This window comes from Oncorhynchus masou, chromosome 3 (genome assembly GCF_036934945.1).
Source record: "Oncorhynchus masou masou isolate Uvic2021 chromosome 3, UVic_Omas_1.1, whole genome shotgun sequence".
Classification (NCBI taxonomy): domain Eukaryota; kingdom Metazoa; phylum Chordata; class Actinopteri; order Salmoniformes; family Salmonidae; genus Oncorhynchus; species Oncorhynchus masou.
Window position 1 is genome coordinate 30,163,424 of NC_088214.1, and position 18,000 is coordinate 30,181,423.

At 43.0% G+C, this 18,000-nt stretch overlaps 1 protein-coding gene across 1 annotated transcript in view; it reads left to right on the forward strand.

Annotated features, from left to right (window-relative positions):
- LOC135514304 (laminin subunit gamma-1-like) overlaps window positions 1-18,000 on the forward strand; it is a 75,383-nt gene that overhangs the window by 35,059 nt on the left and 22,324 nt on the right. The window contains exons 2-8 of the mRNA XM_064937696.1: window positions 3,773-4,077; window positions 8,307-8,437; window positions 13,916-14,085; window positions 14,624-14,812; window positions 15,698-15,815; window positions 16,186-16,284; window positions 17,734-17,870. Of these exons, the coding sequence (XP_064793768.1) occupies window positions 3,773-4,077; window positions 8,307-8,437; window positions 13,916-14,085; window positions 14,624-14,812; window positions 15,698-15,815; window positions 16,186-16,284; window positions 17,734-17,870 (1,149 nt within the window). The remainder of the gene's footprint in view (window positions 1-3,772; window positions 4,078-8,306; window positions 8,438-13,915; window positions 14,086-14,623; window positions 14,813-15,697; window positions 15,816-16,185; window positions 16,285-17,733; window positions 17,871-18,000) is intronic.

Sequence of the window (18,000 nt, forward strand, 5' to 3'; positions counted from 1 at the left end):
GTAAGCAGAGATTGATTAAGAGATTTGTTGGGACTGAGCCTTTTCTCCCAGGAAGACACCGACTTTAGGTACCATTTTCTCGTACAGCCTCGCTTTGGTTGCTAAAACACTCAGCCTGAAGCCATCAGCTTTGTTTATTGATGTCCTTTGTGGGATATCAGTTAAACCTTATCCCAAACCCAATCACTAATCAGTTTCACCACCTTTCCTCTGAGACAACAGAGGTGTGTTGAAAGACCCTTCATCAAATAGCCAACAGCAAAACATACCACCTTTTATTTAACCCAAGGATGTCTACAATACATTCAAAGGAATTTGACGTGAAAATAACATGCCTCGTCTCAAGGGGTGGGAAGCCACCATATCACGGCTACTTTTTAAATGACTAGCCTTTAACCGCATACTTTATATTATGAATTCTGTGTAATAAATTGCTATGGCCAAGGACAAAAAGTTCTGTCTGTTGGCTGATTGGGCACTCACGTAGGCTAGATTATGAATTAATGGTGTGGGAGTCTTCCTCCCTTGACTGTAATGTTCTCAAGGAAGGATCTCTACTGTGCTAAAATATATTTATGAGACTCTTCTGTGCTAAAATAGATTTATGAGACTTTTCTGTGCTAAAATAGATTTATGAGATTTGTCTTTGGGAAAAGCAATATTGTCTTCTTCGACCGTTCACTGCTTTTGAGCATAGAAATTGCCTATGTGATTAACTGGCCATGAGCTCGGCAAAGATATTTGAACGTTTTGACAGCGACTTCGTGCTATGATATGAATTTACTACCTTTTCAAAGACCCCCTGCTCACCCCCTGGAATATCCCCCTTGGTAGTTATCTACATAACAGTCCTGAATCTGTTGGGTTCTTGTTTTGTGTTCAACAGGTAGGCCTATCAAATGTAACTAGAAATGCATGTCCAAGCTTGCTGTGGTGACACACATCGTGTTCTAATGACATGTTAGAGACCCTAGGAAACCACAGTGTGGCTTGGCAGAATGTTTGGGAATGTAAATGTGGATTTCACGCTTACTCCGAAACCGGCCGAATGCATCTTTGATCGTCGGAATAGATGTTATATAAGCTGCATTTGTATGCGCGGAATTTACTTGTAAATACACGAGTCGCTGAATATTACATTTAATCTTCAAAGTATGTTTTAAAAAGTCCTTGTTCAGTTCTTGCCATTAAACAATTGTAAGCCACTAAAGACAGGTAGGAATTCTCAGATTCGATCAATGCCTCATTTGTTGTTCTTCTGCAGAACTTTTGAAGATAATTGCTGATCAGACGGATCCACTTTTAGGAACAGTCACAAGCTTTCTCTCACATTTCAACCATAAATATTTGCCTTCCAACACAGACCATTTCTCCAAACGGTATTCTCCCTCAAGTCTTTCTCTGGTTCTCGTCAGCCCTCCACATTCCAGCCAGTTCCCTCTCAACCTCCCCTCCCCCAATCATCACCACCACCATGTCACAGCCTCACTCAACTAGAACATGTTTGAGGAGTGGACAGGTGCACACATGGCTGAAGTCCCCTCCTTTAGTTCTCTGGCTGTAACTCACAAGAGTGGCTTATAATGTAAAGCCTTACTAAGGTGGGTGTCCTGAAAAGTGTTTCATGGGGTTAGTGTCTAACAATGGTAGGGTTTAAGCCCGGGTTAACCAATACCAGTTAATTGAGTATTAGGCTACAGCATCAGAGTTCTGGAGATTTCTTTCAGGCTAATTCTTGTGTACAGTACAGCTCTTCCGAAGCTCATCATGTGTTATGGTGGCTGATGTGGAAGGAGTTTTGTAGATTGTAAATCTGACAACTCCCCACCATAGCCGACCCCCACTGTTGCTAATGTGGAAAAACGACCCCACAGTTAACCGACTTGTACCTTCGTCTTTATCTTGCGTCTTTAATACTTTCTTGTGGAGGAACACAAGGGGTCCCCACAGCCTGCCCTTTGTTTGCGTTCTCCGACTGTACTATTATTTTGCTGCTCAATACACCGATTGTTCTGTAAGGAAAGATGGAATTCCTCTTGGTTTTTATGCAAGACAGCTCTGGGCCAGAAAACTTGGTAAATCCATGGAACACTGCCATTCATGAATTTCAAATAAAGCTACTCTCCTGTCTAAGTCTCCTTCGGATTAGTTGAGACATAAATGGTATTCTGACAACTGAAAATGGTGTTTAGTCAACTTTTACATTGAGTATTATTGGCCATTTTAAGTGCATCAGCTCGATCATAACTGTAATTGCATTAAAGACGTGCAATATTTAACTACAATTAGACAAAAAAATATTGTAAAGACTGAATTGTCAGCTATTCCTGCTCAGTATTGATGGTTATTACATTAGTGAAATGACAGATTGAAAGGGCGTATTTTCGTGGCCCTTTGCTCGTTATCTTCAGGACAAGCCTTTCCTTGCCTGTGAACTAGACTACTAATCTCTCGTGACTGCCAGACCACCTGTATTCAGTGTCGAGGCTTCCTTTGTCTCCACTGAGTGGGCTCCTCTATGTTGGGTTGACGAGGGGCCCTTTGTTGTTTGCCCCTATGCGTGCCACTTCATTGCTGCGCCAACAGATGCTGTTTGTCTTGTTTGCGAGGATGTGGGGAGGTTTTAGAAATTAGATGTCAATGATAGTCTGTTCCCAGTATGATTTCCCCGCTGTTCCAACCCTCTTAAGATGTGCTTGTTCACACAATTTCACATTCAGTTATTTTGGTGTCATGCCTGTGCATTGTAATGGAAGTGACTAGTGGAAAATGTAGGCAAATTAGTTGTAAATGGTCAGAATTGGTTGAGCTTGAAGTTATTCATGCCTGTTGCACTTTGATTTTAGATTCCCCCCATGTTTTAATTTGCATCTTTCTCAGTGTAAATCTGAACTTCTTTCTACTTAGATAGATTTATAAGGAGAAATTGAACATGAGCTAATGGGTCTAAATGCAAATAATCTACATAACTGTTTTTATTTCATTCGAAAAGATTTCTCTGTGTGTTAAAGCAGACCTGTTGAAATCCACACCTAGTTTAGTGACTCACGGCCCAGTTGAGGTCAAATTTGTACCAGTCATGTTTGAGTAGGAGACTCACACAGGGCCAAAGCAGGCACTCCAGAACATAGCATTTTTGACAGTTCACTTTAATTGCAATGTAATGTATTGCGTTCACGACAACCAGCTCACACCCTGCAGTAAAATACATATTGCTTTCAGATAAACCTTGAACCACAAAGCTTGTTGGGTTAAGAGGTCCCTCAAGTAATGAAGTTCATTGTCATGGTGACTGCAACATCATGCATAAACACTTACTCAAAAGGAAATTAACAGATTGAGAAATCTATATTATCTGTGAGCTACATGTCTTCACCTATATTTGTGCCACAATAGTTCCTGTATATATGATTGTTTTTGCAGCTCTGTTTAGAGAGCAATTTCTTTGCTAAAGCAAACTGTACCCCCTGTAGCCATATTGAAAGATTGCCATTTCTTTAAACAAATGTCACCCCATAACATTTCTCCGAGCTCTTAGCAGATATATTTTGGTGTTCATCCCCCGACAGCTCCTAGCCTGCTCAAACATGCCAAATAGGTTTTGAAAAGGCCCTCTAGTATTACTGGAGGACACTGGAGACCTTCGGAAATCCTCCTTTGTCTTGCCTTAAACCAACAATGAATCTGGAAAAGACTTGTTATAAACTGTGACTTTTAGTGACTGATGTAGCTTTTGGTATCAGTTATCTCATGTTTCTTTTTGGTTCTTCAGGCAAGGCTTTTGACATCACTTACGTGCGACTCAAGTTCCACACCAGCCGCCCAGAGAGCTTCGCCATCTACAAGCGCACAAGTGAGGATGGACCATGGACGCCCTACCAGTACTACAGTGGTTCCTGTGAGAAGACCTACCAGAAGTTCAACAGAGGCTTCATCCGCACCGGAGAGGACGAACAGCAGGCCCTCTGCACAGACGAGTTCAGTGACATCTCACCCTTGACCGGAGGAAACGTGGCCTTCTCCACCCTCGAGGGCCGACCCAGTGCTTACAACTTTGACAACAGCCCAGTTCTTCAGGTAAAGAAAAAAACTCAGCTGTTTTATAGCATTTGAGAAACCTTGATAAAATAACTTTGTGTGATCGTCTCTAATACTGTATGTTCAAGCTCAGTTCTACAGTTTTTATTGTGTTCGAGAGACCTTGATATAGGAACTTCGTGATGCTTCTTGTTCCAGCTCCAGATGTGTGATATCCCATACTTGTGTGTCCCTGGGTGGCTGTTAATATTTTGTTTTATTTTTCCAGGGCTCTCTGAGGCACAGAGTTAGTAGTACATCTTATAACGGTAGCGTTGAAGAAATCAATGATGTGGAAGAGCAGGTGGACATAGTAACGTAAAGTTGGCCCGTAGACTTGAGATATTTTGGCATGGACATATGTGCTGTTGGCAGGCATGCCCAGTGGAAGGGAGTAGCACACTAGTTCAGGTGGGAAAGTGTGAGAGCCTGACCAGTGCCAAGTGTTGCAACAGGTTGTTAGGTGACGCCTCCAGATTTCCCACTACAGTACTGATTGAATTTGGCTCTGAAGAGGCACAGCTGGAAATGTTAGTTGCGCATTGCTTTCAGCAAGTGAGAATTTGTGTGCGTTTCCAGATGAAGCCCAGGGAGTCTTCTAGCCTACATCAGATTTTAAACCCAAATGACTCCAGTAAGATTTTATATCCTAACCATTAGGTTATAAACTACTTTATTTGTTGCATGCACCGTGCCGAATACAACAGTTTTACAACAGACGTTTACCATGAAATGCTTACTTACGAGCCCTTTCCCAACAATACGGAATTAAATAGTAACAGAACTGATAGTAATAATGTGGCTATATACAAGGAGTACCAGTACTGAGTCAATGCGCAGTGGTACGAGGTAGTTGAGGAAACGTGTAGGTAGGGGTCAAAGTGACTAGGCAATAAGGATAGATAATAAACAGAGTAGCAGCGGCGTGTATGTGTTGGGGTGTCAGTGTGAGTGTGTGGGTAGAGTCCAGTGAGTGTGCATAGTCAGGGCAAAACAGGGTCAATGCAAATAGTCTTTGTAGCCATTTGATTAACCGTTCAGCAGTCTCATGGTTTAGGGGTAGAAACTGTTCAGGAACCTTTTGGTCCCAGACTTTGTGCTCTGGTACTGCTTTCTGTGCGGTAGCAGAGTGCACAGTCTATGGCTTGGGTGGCTGGGGTCATTGATCTCGCTATTCTTCACCTGTGTGGAATACCCAAACTTTTCATACGGAATACTCTACCTGGAACAAATTAATACATTTAGCTCTGGCACTATACACTTCTATATTTTACTTTCTCATGTGGCATATTTATACCAAAGCCTAGGACTCTTTGGAAGGTGTCACAGGGCTACGTTGCATGGAGAGTTTATTTGTTAAGTGGAGTTGCTAGGTAATATTTTAATAACTGTTAAAGATTCTTTAATATGGGATAGCAAACATTTTCGTACAATAATATCAACCAAAACTTTTTCACACAGACTCACTCTGTATATAGAAAATATAGCCCACAGGTGTCTCAAGTAGAGGTTGACCGAATAATCGAAATGGTCGTATTGTTGGACACCGATTTGGCCAATTAAAAAAATATATATATTATTCTTATTATTATTTATTTTACGCTTTTATTTAACTAGGAAAGTCAGTTAAGAACACATTCTTATTTTCAATGACGGCCTAGGAAACAGTGGGTTAACTGCCTGTTCAGTGGCAGAACGACAGATTTTTACCTTGTCAGCTCCGGGATTCAATCTTGCAACCTTACAGTTAACTAGTCCAACGCTCTAACCACCTGCCTCTCATTGCACTCCACAAGGAGCCTGCCTGTTACGCGAATGCAGTAAGAAGCCAAGGTAAGTTGCTAGCTAGCATTAAACTTATCTCATAAAAATTAATCAATCATAATCACTAGTTAACTACACATGGTTGTTGATATTACTCATTTATCTAGCGTGACCTGTTGCATATAATCAATGCAACGCAGGGGGATGATTTAACAAAAGCGCATTTGCGAAAAAAGCACAATCGTTGCACCACTGGACCTAACCATAAACTCCAATGGTTAGATTTTCTTAAAATCAATACACAGAAGAAGATTTTTAAACCTGCATATTTAGCTAAAATAAATCCAAGTTAGCAGGCAATATTAACCAGGTGAAATTGTGTCATTTCTCTTGCGTTCATTGCACACAGAGTCAGGGTATATGCAACAGTTTGGGCCGCCAAGTTCATTGCGAACTAATTTGCTAATTTACGTAATTATGACATACATTGCACAACCTTCAATGTTAACAGCAATATTTAGACTTATGGATGCCACCCGTTAGATAAAATACCGAACAGTTCCATATTTCACTGAAAGAATAAACGTTTTATTTTCGAAATTATAGTTTCTGGATTCGACCATATTAATGACCAAAGGCTCGTATTTCTATGTGTTATTATGATATAATTAAGTCTATTAAGTTTATAGAGCAGTCTGACTGAGGTAGATGGTACCTCATGGTGGTAGGCAGCAGCAGGCTCGTAAGCATTCGTTCACACAGCACTTTTGTGCGTTCTGCCAGCAGCTCTTCCCTGTGCTTCAAGCATTGCGCTGTTTATGACTTCTAGCCTATCAACTCCCGAGATTAGGCTGGTGTAACCGATGTGAAATGGCTAGCTAGTTAGCGTGGTGCGCGCTAATAGCATTTCAAACGTCACTCGCTCTGAGACTTGGAGTGGTTGTTCCCCTTGTTCTGCATGGGTAACGCTGCTTCGAGGGTTGCTGTTGTCGATGTGTTCCTGGTTCAAGCCCAGGTAGGGGCGAGGAGAGGGACGGAAGCTATACCGTTACACTGGCAATACTGAAGTGCCTATAAGAACATCCAATTGTCAAAGGAATATGAAATGCAAATGGTATAGAGAGAAATAGTCCTATAAATACTATATTAACTACAACCTAAAACCTCTTACCTTGGAATATTGAAGTCTCATGTTAAAAGGACCCACCAGCTTTCATATGTTCTCATGTTCTGAACAAGGAACTTAAACGTTAGCTTTTTTACATGGCACATATTGCACTTTTACTTTCTTCTCCAACACTTTGTTTTTGCATTATTTAAACCAAATTGAACATGCTTCATTATTTGTTTGAGGCTAAATGGATTTTTATTGATGTATTATATTAAGTTAAAATAAGTGTTCATTCAGTATTGTTGTAATTGTCGTTATTACAAATAAATAAAACAAATTCGCCGGTTAATCGGTATCGGCTTTTTTTGGTCCTCCATTAATCGGTATCGCTATCGGCGTTGAAAAATCATAATTGGTCGACCTCTAGTCTCAAAATAATTAACTGGGTGGAAAAATTATATTTTCATCCAGCTTTAAATATCTGCCTGGATACATTTGGAAATGTATGAGATAGTGCCAGTGAAGTCAATAAAATAGTCGACCAGGAGAGCCATTGGCCCCGTGCCTGAGACAGACGGAACCTGCTTTGACTCATGGCTGCCCTATGGATGTGTCAGACTCTTCTAGTAGAGTTAGGCTATAAGTGGCAAAACATTGGAGCTGTTATCAGCAAAAACTCTATCCTGAAATATGTTTTAAATTAGTCTGCTGGTAGTAGTTAGACTCCCAATAATCCTGCGGAATGTTTGTTGGCAAATAATTTTGCACGTGCAAGCGAGATGATACACTTGACTTGGCTGCGTTTACAACTCCTCTTCAGAAATATTCAGAACATTGTGTTACAATGTTAAATGTAAAACAGACTATTTATTATAAACCACCATTTGTTGAACAGGATAGACTTTTTTTCTACAGATGTTATGCTATGGTTTCCAACTTTCTTGGTAATACTCCCTGTGCGATCTTCCAGTGCTCACTCCAGATATGTCCTCTGCTGCTGTAATTCTAAGCAAGCAAACAAAAGGCTTTCAATATGTTGTTCTGATTCTGGGACCAGTCTGATTCCACGAGAATTTCTGATGTTTGGTTTAGATGAGTTTTGCTGTATTTAATTTTCCCCTTCTAAACAGCTGCACCTAGTACCAGGGATAGGGTTTTGTCTACCATTTCAAACACAGCTATCATGCAACTCACTTTGGAATCTTCAACCCTCTCTCCCATTTCTCGTCCGTCAAGCAAAGTTGTAAATGAATAACTCTCCAAACATATTTAGCAGGCAAGGCCTGGCACACACATTTGTGGAGTCTGACCTGGCTGTGTTTTAACACTGTCCATTTGTCTTTTTTCTTTTCAGGAATGGGTGACAGCCACAGATATCAAAGTGACCCTGAACAGGCTCAACACATTTGGAGATGAAGTTTTCAATGATCCCAAGGTCCTGAAGTCCTATTACTACGCTGTCTCAGACTTTGCAGTGGGAGGAAGGTGAGAGCCGTTCCCTCAGCTTTATGCTATCTTCCAACAACTGTTGTCAGCATCCACTGCCTGGCTTTTCCCTTCTTCACATTTTTTTATTTGACCAATGCCATTCTTTTTATCTCTTCTAGAAATTATAACATAAAAATAGCAACAAATCATAGTATATTCCTTTTAAAGGAGGAGGCCAAATCAAATTTATTTATGTAGCCCATTGTACATCAGCTGATATCTCAAAGTGCTGTACAGAAACCCAGCCTAAAACCCCAAACGGTAAGCAATGCAGGTGTAGAAGCACGGTGGCTAGGAAAAACTCCCTAGAAAGGCCAAAACCTAGGAACAAACCTAGAGAGGAACCAGGCTATGAGGGGTGGCCAGTCCTCTTCTGTCTGGGCCGGGTGGCGATTATAACAGAATATGGCCAAGATGTTCAAATGGTCATAAATGACCAGCATGGTCAAATAATAATAATCACAGTAGTTGTCGAGGGTGCAGCAAGTCAGCACCTCAGGAGTAAATGTCAGTTGGCTTTTCATAGCCGATCATTAAGAGTATCTCTACCGCTCCTGCTGTCTCTAGAGAGTTAAAAACAGCAGGTCTGGGACAAGGTAGCACATCCGGTGAACAGGTCAGGATTCCATAGCCGCAGGCAGAACAGTTAAAACTGGAGCAGCAGCACAGCCAGGTGGACTGGGGACAGCAAGGAGTCATCATGCCAGGTAGTCCTGAGGCATGGTCCTAGGGCTCAGGTTCTCAGAGAGAAAGAGAGAATTAGAGAAAGCATACTTAAATTCACACAGGACACCGGATAAGACAGGAGAAGTACTCCAGATATAACAAACTGACCCTAGCCCCCGACACACAAACTACTGCAGCATAAATGCTGGAGGCTGAGACAGGAGGGGTCAGGAAACACTGTGGCCCCATCCGATGATACCCCCAAACAGGGCCAAACAGGAAGGATATAACCCCACCCATTTTGCCAATGCACAGCCCCCACACCACTAGAGGGATATCTTCAACCACCAACTTATCATCCTGAGACAAGGCCGAGTATAGCCCACAAAGATCTCCGCCATGGCACAACCCAAGGGGGGGCGCCAACCCAGACAGGAAGATCACGTCAATAACTCAACCCACTCAAGTGACGCATCCCTCCTAGGGACGGCATGAAAGAGCACCAGTAAGCCAGTGACTCAGCCCCTGTAATAGGGTTAGAGGCAGAGAATTCTCCGCCATGGCACAACCCAAGGGGGGGGGGCGCCAACCCAGACAGGAAGATCACGTCAATAACTCAACCCACTCAAGTGACTCATCCCTCCTAGGGACGGCATGAAAGAGCACCAGTAAGCCAGTGACTCAGCCCCTGTAATAGGGTTAGAGGCAGAGAATTCCAGTGGAGAGAGGGGAACCGGCCAGGCAGAGACAGCAAGGGCGGTTTGATGCACCAGAGCCTTTCTGTTCACCTTCACACTCCTGGGCCAGACTACACTCAATCATATGACCCACTGAAGAGATGAGTCTTCAATAAAGACTTAAAGGTTGAGACCGAGTCTGTGTCTCTCACATGGGTAGGCAGACCATTCCATAAAAATGGAGCTCTATAGGAGCAAGTCCTGTCTCCAGTTGTTTGCTTAGAAATTCTAGGGATAATTAGGAGGCCTGCATCTTGTGAACGTAGCTTACGCGTAGGTATGTAGGACCAAATCAGGAAGATGGTTAGGAGCAAAACCTTAATCAGCCCTTGCCTTAACAGGAAGCCAGTGTAGGGAGGCTAGCGCTGGAGTAGTATGATAAAAAAATAGGTTCTAGTCAGGATTGTAGCAGCCGTGTTTAACACTAATTGAAGTTTATTTAGTGCTTTATCCGGATAGCCGGAAAGTAGAGCATTGCTGTAGTCTAACCTAGAAGTACCAAAAGCATGGATAATTTTTTCTGCAAAAAAAGTCAAAAGTTTGCAGCCATCCACTTCCTTATGTCTGAAACACAGGCTTCTAGCGAGGGCCATTTTGGGGCTTCGCCATGTTTCATTGAAATGTACAGCTGTGTCATCCGCATAGCAGTAAAAGTTAACATTATGTTTTCGAATGACATCGCCAAGAGGTAATATATATATATATATATATATATATAGTGAAAACAATAGTGGACAGGCCTTGTCTATTAACCACACACACAGTTTTCTCTAGTGCGTATTCATACCTTTTTGGTATGAAGACCTGGAATAACTGCAAGAATAGGAATCGCTCTGTTGGATTGAAGAAAACAACATTCATTATCAAACCTCAAGTGCTGACAACAAAGATGTTTTTGCACGGGTGTTGAATCATTCATCTAAAGTAGTGTCATCTGTTGACTTCAGATCAACTCCACATCACAAATGTGGCCAGCCACATTTTACATTGTGTGGGTTCATTCTCAGTGGCTCAACAGAGAATCCAAAAAAACAATCCCTCCCAAATTGAGAACTGAAAAGCCAGAAGAGAATAGGGGATCAGACACGTATTAAACAAGTGTTAAACTGCCCCCTTGCCGGTGCAGTGTCTTTTCACCTCAATATGTTTGAAATATGGAGCAGATTTCCATTACTCAGCTGCATTCTTTGCATTCCTGCCTGCGAGTGCTGGATTCCAGTGCACGGAGACTGGAATGGGGCAGGCCCCAATATGACGGCAGAGATGAGTCCAAGGACCATGCCGGGCCAAGCTTGGGTGTAGTAGGTCTACTCTCTACCTGTCAGGGCACCAATTTCACTGTCCACCAGTCAGCGACGTCATCACATCCACCAGCAATATATTATGAGTAACAAATGGATTTGACTGATATTACACGTACTACAAAATGGAAAAGAGTGTGAGGGAGGTTGGCTTTGTTTTTCTAGATGAACAAACCACCTATTAGTCTCAATAGGCCCCTAGTGCTATAGTGTCTTCCTTCCTGTTGACACTTTTTCCACACTTCACTGCCAAGTAACACCTGAAACAATACCCAACGGAGGATGCCATGCAATTCTTCTCTTGTTCAGAGGGGGTCTGTTGAAGTGTCTTGGGTGGAGAAGGTGCAGTCTTTCTGAATTGGGTAAACGCCATGGAGTTATCATGGCAAATAAAACTCTCCCTGTGCCAACATTGATTTGACTAATTATGTATTTGAGGATGGATCAAGTACTCAGTAACTCAAATAAATGACATGTATTTGTGATTCCCAACAACACACACAGTCATGAGACTCAAACTTAATGTAAGCTACAAATAGTGGTGTTTTCTTTATAGATCAAATCAAACGTTTATTGGTCGCGTGCATATGGTACAGTGAAATGCTTTCTTGCTAACTCCTCAATGATTCAGTTCAATAACTTTGCCAATTAAATGCCTAATACAAGTCCAAAAATAACAAGTAATGGAAAAAAGTAATAACTATTTTGAGATGCATGCACAGCTCAGTGTTCAACGCCATAGTCCCCTCCAAGCTCATCACCTAGCTAGGGACCCTGGGACTGAACCCCTCCCTCTGCAACTGAATCCTGAAGTTCCTGAATGGTCGGCCACAGGTGGTGAGGGTAGGCAACAACATCTTCGCCACGCTGACAATCAACACGGGGGCCTCTCAGGGGTGTGTGCTTAGTCCCCTCCTGTACTCCTTGTTCACCCACGACTGCGTGCACCAATCAAACACCAAGTTTGCCGACGACATGACGGTGGTAGTCCTGATCACCAATGGCGATGAGTCAGCCTCAGGGAGGAGGTCAGAGACATAGCCAGGACAATAACCTCTCCCTCAATGTCAGTAAGACCAAGGAGCTGACTGTGTACTATAGAAGAAAGGGGGGAGAGCACTCCTTCATCCACATCGACAGGGTGGTGTGGAGCGGGTCGAGAGCTTGAAGTTCCTTGGCGTCCATATCACTAAGGACTTAACATGGTCCAGAATGCCCAAAGAATTGCCAAACACTCCAGCCACCCAAGCCATGACTGTTCACCCTGCTACCGTCCGGCAAACGGTACCAGAGCATTGGCTCTTGAACCAACAGGCTCTAAGACAGCTTCTACCTCCAAGCCATAAGATCACTAATAACCAGACTGCTAAATAGTCAATTAATGGTACCTGAACTATCTGCACTGATGCTATCTAGCACTGACCCTACGAACACTCACTACACTTTATATACACACCATGTACACACTCACACACTACACTGTCACTCCCTCACACATTCAAACATTACATATGTGCGCACACACACATACTGACACAAACACACACACTTTTGCACTCGTCATTTGCTGCTGCTACGCAGTTCTGTATTTTACGGTTGTTGTTATCGATCGGCATGCCTAGTCACTTTATCCTGCCGTCATTTACATATCTACCCCAAGTACCTCATATCCCTGCACATTGATCTGGTACTCCCTGTATGTAGCTCCACATTGATCTGGTACTCCCTGTATGTAGCTCCACATTGATCTGGTACTGCCTGTATGTAGCTCCACATTGATCTGGTACTCCCTGTATGTAGCTCCACATTGATCTGGTACTCCCTGTATGTAGCTCCACATTGATCTGGTACTGGTACTCCCTGTATGTAGCTCCACATTGATCTGGTACTGGTACTCCCTGTATGTAGCTCCACATTGATCTGGTACTGGTACTCCCTGTATGTAGCTCCATTCTTGTGTATTTTATTTATTGTTGTTTGTAAGCAAGCATTTCACTGTAAAGTCTACCTACACATGTTGTATTCAGGGCATGTGATAGATAACATTTGATTTTGTAGAATCTTTACAGTATGATTGATTTATCAAAATGAAGCCTGTTCTATACCAGTAGTAAAGTGACTTGTTATAGCAAGTTGGAGTCAACGTTTGCTCTTATCTGTCATGCTAATATGGATGGATGAACACCTATTTGTAGATTACTGTAAATATAATCCAGTGTTTCCCCTATAGGGAGACGATGAGGAGCAAGCAGTGGCTGTGCTCTCATTTGTGCCACTGCTCACTCAGATTGCTAGCAATATAAGATTTAACTTGGCACTTTGATCTTAAAGGGATAGTGCGAGATTTTGGCAATTTAGCCAAACTGGTTTGGCGCCGCTGCTAAATGAATATAGGGGAAACACTGTAATCATGCTACTATCCTCTGCTGACAGGTCATCGACTCATATGATTACACTGAAAATAAGTGCCATTGATATACAGTATGGTTGGACTATTAGACTGCTTAACCAAGTAATCACGTCCATTAAAATCAATAACTGAGTTCCATTTCATGCTTATGGTCAGGTCCTCTAAGACCAGTGCAAAGGACCATATTCATAAAGGTCTCTGAGTAGGAGTGCTGATCTAGGATCCGTTTTTGCCTTTTACATCATAATGAATAAGATGACATAGACAGCGGGGACTTGGTCCTCTTACTCTGAGACACAGATGTTTGAGTTGTGCATTATAACTCTCACGGTGACGAACAGACTGTTCTCCGCTGTTCCAGGTGCAAGTGCAACGGCCATGCGAGTGAGTGTGTGAAAAACAACGGTTTCGACAAGCCTGTTTGCAACTGCAAGCACAACACAGAGGGTGATGACTGCAATGTGTGCAAGCCGTTCTACAACGACCGTCCCTGGAGGCGAGCTACAGCCAATAACCCTAACGAGTGTCTGAGTAAGTGCTGTCCCAAATGGCACCCTATTCCCTATGTAGTGCGCTACTTTTGACCAGAGTTCCTATGGGCCCTGGTCAAAAGTAGTGCACTACATAGAGAATAGGATGTATTTTGGGACATAACCCAAGAGATGAGTGTCTGCATAAGTCCCATAGCAAGAGATCCTTCCTGTTTCTGTGCAGGCCAGGCTGGGCAGACATTCATATCATACCCCAAATGTGTGACTAATCCTGTTCAGAACAGTCCACACCACACTTCTCACGCCCACACTGCCTCAATCTGCTCCAGGCCACATAATCTGTCTCCTAAAACCAAACTTTGCCAGTAGACCACTTAAGGAAAAGTATGCCTGATATGGAAAATGTGCCAAATGAATGTACTTTTATCTTTCCCAATCTTAAATCTAGCGGTTTAAAATCACATTAGTCTGTAGTTGTACTGCTCCCTCCCCGTATACACATACATTGATCCCACCCACACATTGTCCTATACATTTGTATGGGATAAGCTAATATCTACTTTTTCTGGTGGTCCCAGAGTGCAACTGTAATGGCAAGAGTGCAGAGTGCTACTTCGACCCTGAGCTGTACCGTGCCACCGGCCACGGAGGACACTGTCGCAACTGTGCCGACAACACTGACGGGCCTAACTGCGAGCGCTGCCTGGACAATCACTACAGAGACCGATCTGGCAACCGCTGCCTGCCCTGCAGCTGCAACTCAGTGGGTGAGTGTCTGGACCATACCATTGCCTATTTACTGTTTCTATTGGGGTAAAAAGAGGGTGCTTCCCAATTGGTACCCTATTCCCTATATAGTGCACTACTTTTGACAGGAGCCGTACAGTTCACTATTTGGGACATAGGGTGCCATTTGGGTCGCAGACTTACTGTTTCTATTGGGGTAAGAAGATAAGTACAGCATGAAGCCAGGCTTTGTTGTGAAGTGACTGCCCTTGTCGTTATATTGGATTGAGCAACGAACCACAAGTTTTAATGTATCATTAAATACTTACAGTTTTATATTGGCTGTATTGCATTAATTGAAACCAAGACTGTTCTCAGGGCAAGTCTGTTTGTTTTGACGACAGATGCTACTTTTCATAGCAGGTTAGGAGAATGAGCAAGGCAGGTTAGGAACATTATGTGGCAGGTTAGGAGAATTAGGTTAGGGTTGGCTAAAATTGTCGCAGATGCGACTCGAAACATATCTAACTACAACCAGGCCTACCCTGAGAAGAGTCTTGGTTTCCACAAATGCGATGCTGCTTTCTATTGGGTAAAATAACATACAGTCTGAAGGCAGTCTGTGTTTTGTAGTGCTGTGGGTTAACATTTTATTGGATTGAGAGACAAAATGCAAGTCTTAATAGGTTAAAGCTGTTGTCACCAGTATGTTAAGTTTCATAATTCCTCTATAACCACATATGCTACCCTTGAAAACCACCGCTAAACAATTGCGACATGGACACCATCAGATCCCATTACAGGCTATTCGAACAAGATTGTCCACATATTGTGTGAATTGTCTGGGCTGTTTAACAATGATCGTTCACATGTGTGTTGAAATGATGAACTGATGTTGATCTGTGCTTCTTTCTCTCTACTGCCAGGCTCTCTGGCCACTCAGTGTGACAACACAGGGCGCTGCAGCTGTAAACCAGGTGTGATGGGGGACAAGTGTGACCGCTGCCAACCTGGCTTCCACACCTTGACCGAAGCAGGCTGCAGGTATAAAACACCAAGCTAATAACTCTTGTTATTTGTGATATTTATATTCGCATTGCTCCAAATCAAATGTTTTATGATGGGTTGTTCTTATTTATTTATTGTTCGCTCTTCACGTGTTTATTTGGGAGTGAGATGGAGGCGGTCAATCTTAGGGTGTATCCCAAATGGCATCCTTCTCCCTATATAGTGCACTATATAGGGAATAGGATGCCATTTGGGATGTAGTTGTGTGCCAGGCCAGCAATGGTCCTTTTAGATAAACAGGCTCGCAGCAGGCTTGCTTTAGAATAGATAGTGGTTATCAGACCCATGCTGTTTATGTGAATGGCTGTTTTTCTCCCTTTGCCTCCCCCACCCCTCTTCTCTCCAGACCCTGCTCCTGTAACCCTTCTGGAAGCACACAGGAGTGTGATGTCCAGACAGGCCGTTGCCAGTGCAAGGACAACGTGGAGGGCTTCAACTGTGACAGGTCAGTGTCAGACCCACTCACTCTCTCCGCCACGGGGATTAATTGCACAGACACACAGTGTAACACACACACACACACAGAGGCACAGTACACACATAAACATGATTTCCTTATACCGAAAATACACTCTAACAAGGTGACTTTTCAGTTAGGATTGTCTTTGTCTGGGAATTGTTGAATGTTGATGGGTTTAGAATGAAACAGGGTTACGAAAGACTGTCACTTTGGCAGTTAAATATGAGTTGGCTCCATTCAGCTAGTGCAACACAGTTTACGGTATTGTTCATTGGGAAGGGAAACTGTTAAAGATTAATGGCAGCATTTCAGCTCATCTTCTGTTATGACATTTTGAGGTTAAACCACAGAGGTTTAAAAGCAGCCCCTGACACACAGAAACACAGATACACACAGGAGAGTTCCTCTCTCTCAATGAAAGAATGCTCTGTATGTGTGTAAAATGGAATTAGACAGGCAGTATGACTCCCCTCGCAGCGAAGGAGACAAAATAACCCATAGATAGCTCACTCCTCCCCACTGAGACCGGCTGGCAGCCAGGCCTTCTATGGCTTCTCCCAAGTCCGGCCACTCAGCCAGTCACCACTACCTTGTCTGCTGCCTGCCTGAGACACTCTTCTCTCTGCCTTTGTGCAATGGCCACCACCTAACCCCGGCTCCACAACCCCCGGCTCCACAGACACTGGTGGGTGTAACATTCCTCCCAGCCTCCCAGCTGGGCCACAGATGGTATGAATAATCCCCCCACTATGGATTTGTCCCAAATGGCACCCTATTACTTAAATGTGGCCTGGTCAAAAGTAGTGCACTATATAGGGAATAGGGTGCCATTTCGGACGCATTCAGTTTGTCAGATGCTGCATGGTCACTCACAACAAGTGGCTGAAATTACAGACCGTTTGCCTGTCTGCCTTTTTGAAGACAGCAGTTTCACAGTATAATAAATTGCTGTTCTCCCAAAGGCTGTCATTCGCTTAAGGTGTCAGCGCATTTTACTTGAAAGGCAATATGGGACTCATTATAGAATATAGCCTACGCCTCAAACTGTATGTCAATACTTTCACATTTCCAAGCCTAAAGCCATATTTTAACTCAGTTTCATACAGTTCACTTTGTTTTCATATAATGAAATGAATTATTACAGTATATGGAGCGGCAGGTAGCCTAGTGGTTAGAGCGTTGGGCCAGTAACCGAAAGGATGCTAGATCGAATCCCAGAGCTGACAAGGTAAAAATCTGTCATTCTGCCCCTGAACAAGACAGTTAACCCACTGTTCCCGGTAGGCCGTCATTGTAATAAGAATCTGACTTTCCTAGTTAAATAAAAGAAAAATATTAATGTTGACTTTATATCATATTTGCAGATAGACTTACCCATGCTCATATAATTTTTTATGTAAGTTGATGTTAAATGGCTAATGTGGTTTATTTCAGGTGTAAGCTGGGCTACTTCAACCTGGACCCCCAGAACCCGCAGGGTTGCACTCCGTGCTTCTGCTTCCAACACTCCTCTGTGTGTGACAGCGCTGAAGGTTACAGCATCGACACGGTTTCCTCCACCTTCGACAAAGGTGAGCCCATACACACCTTTTCACCTTTTCATTATGGGCTCAGACCAGGCTTATTTACTAATAAAAAAAGAAGCTGAAGTAAGTTTATAGAAATATTCAGGAAGTATGCAAATATCACTGTTTAGATTAG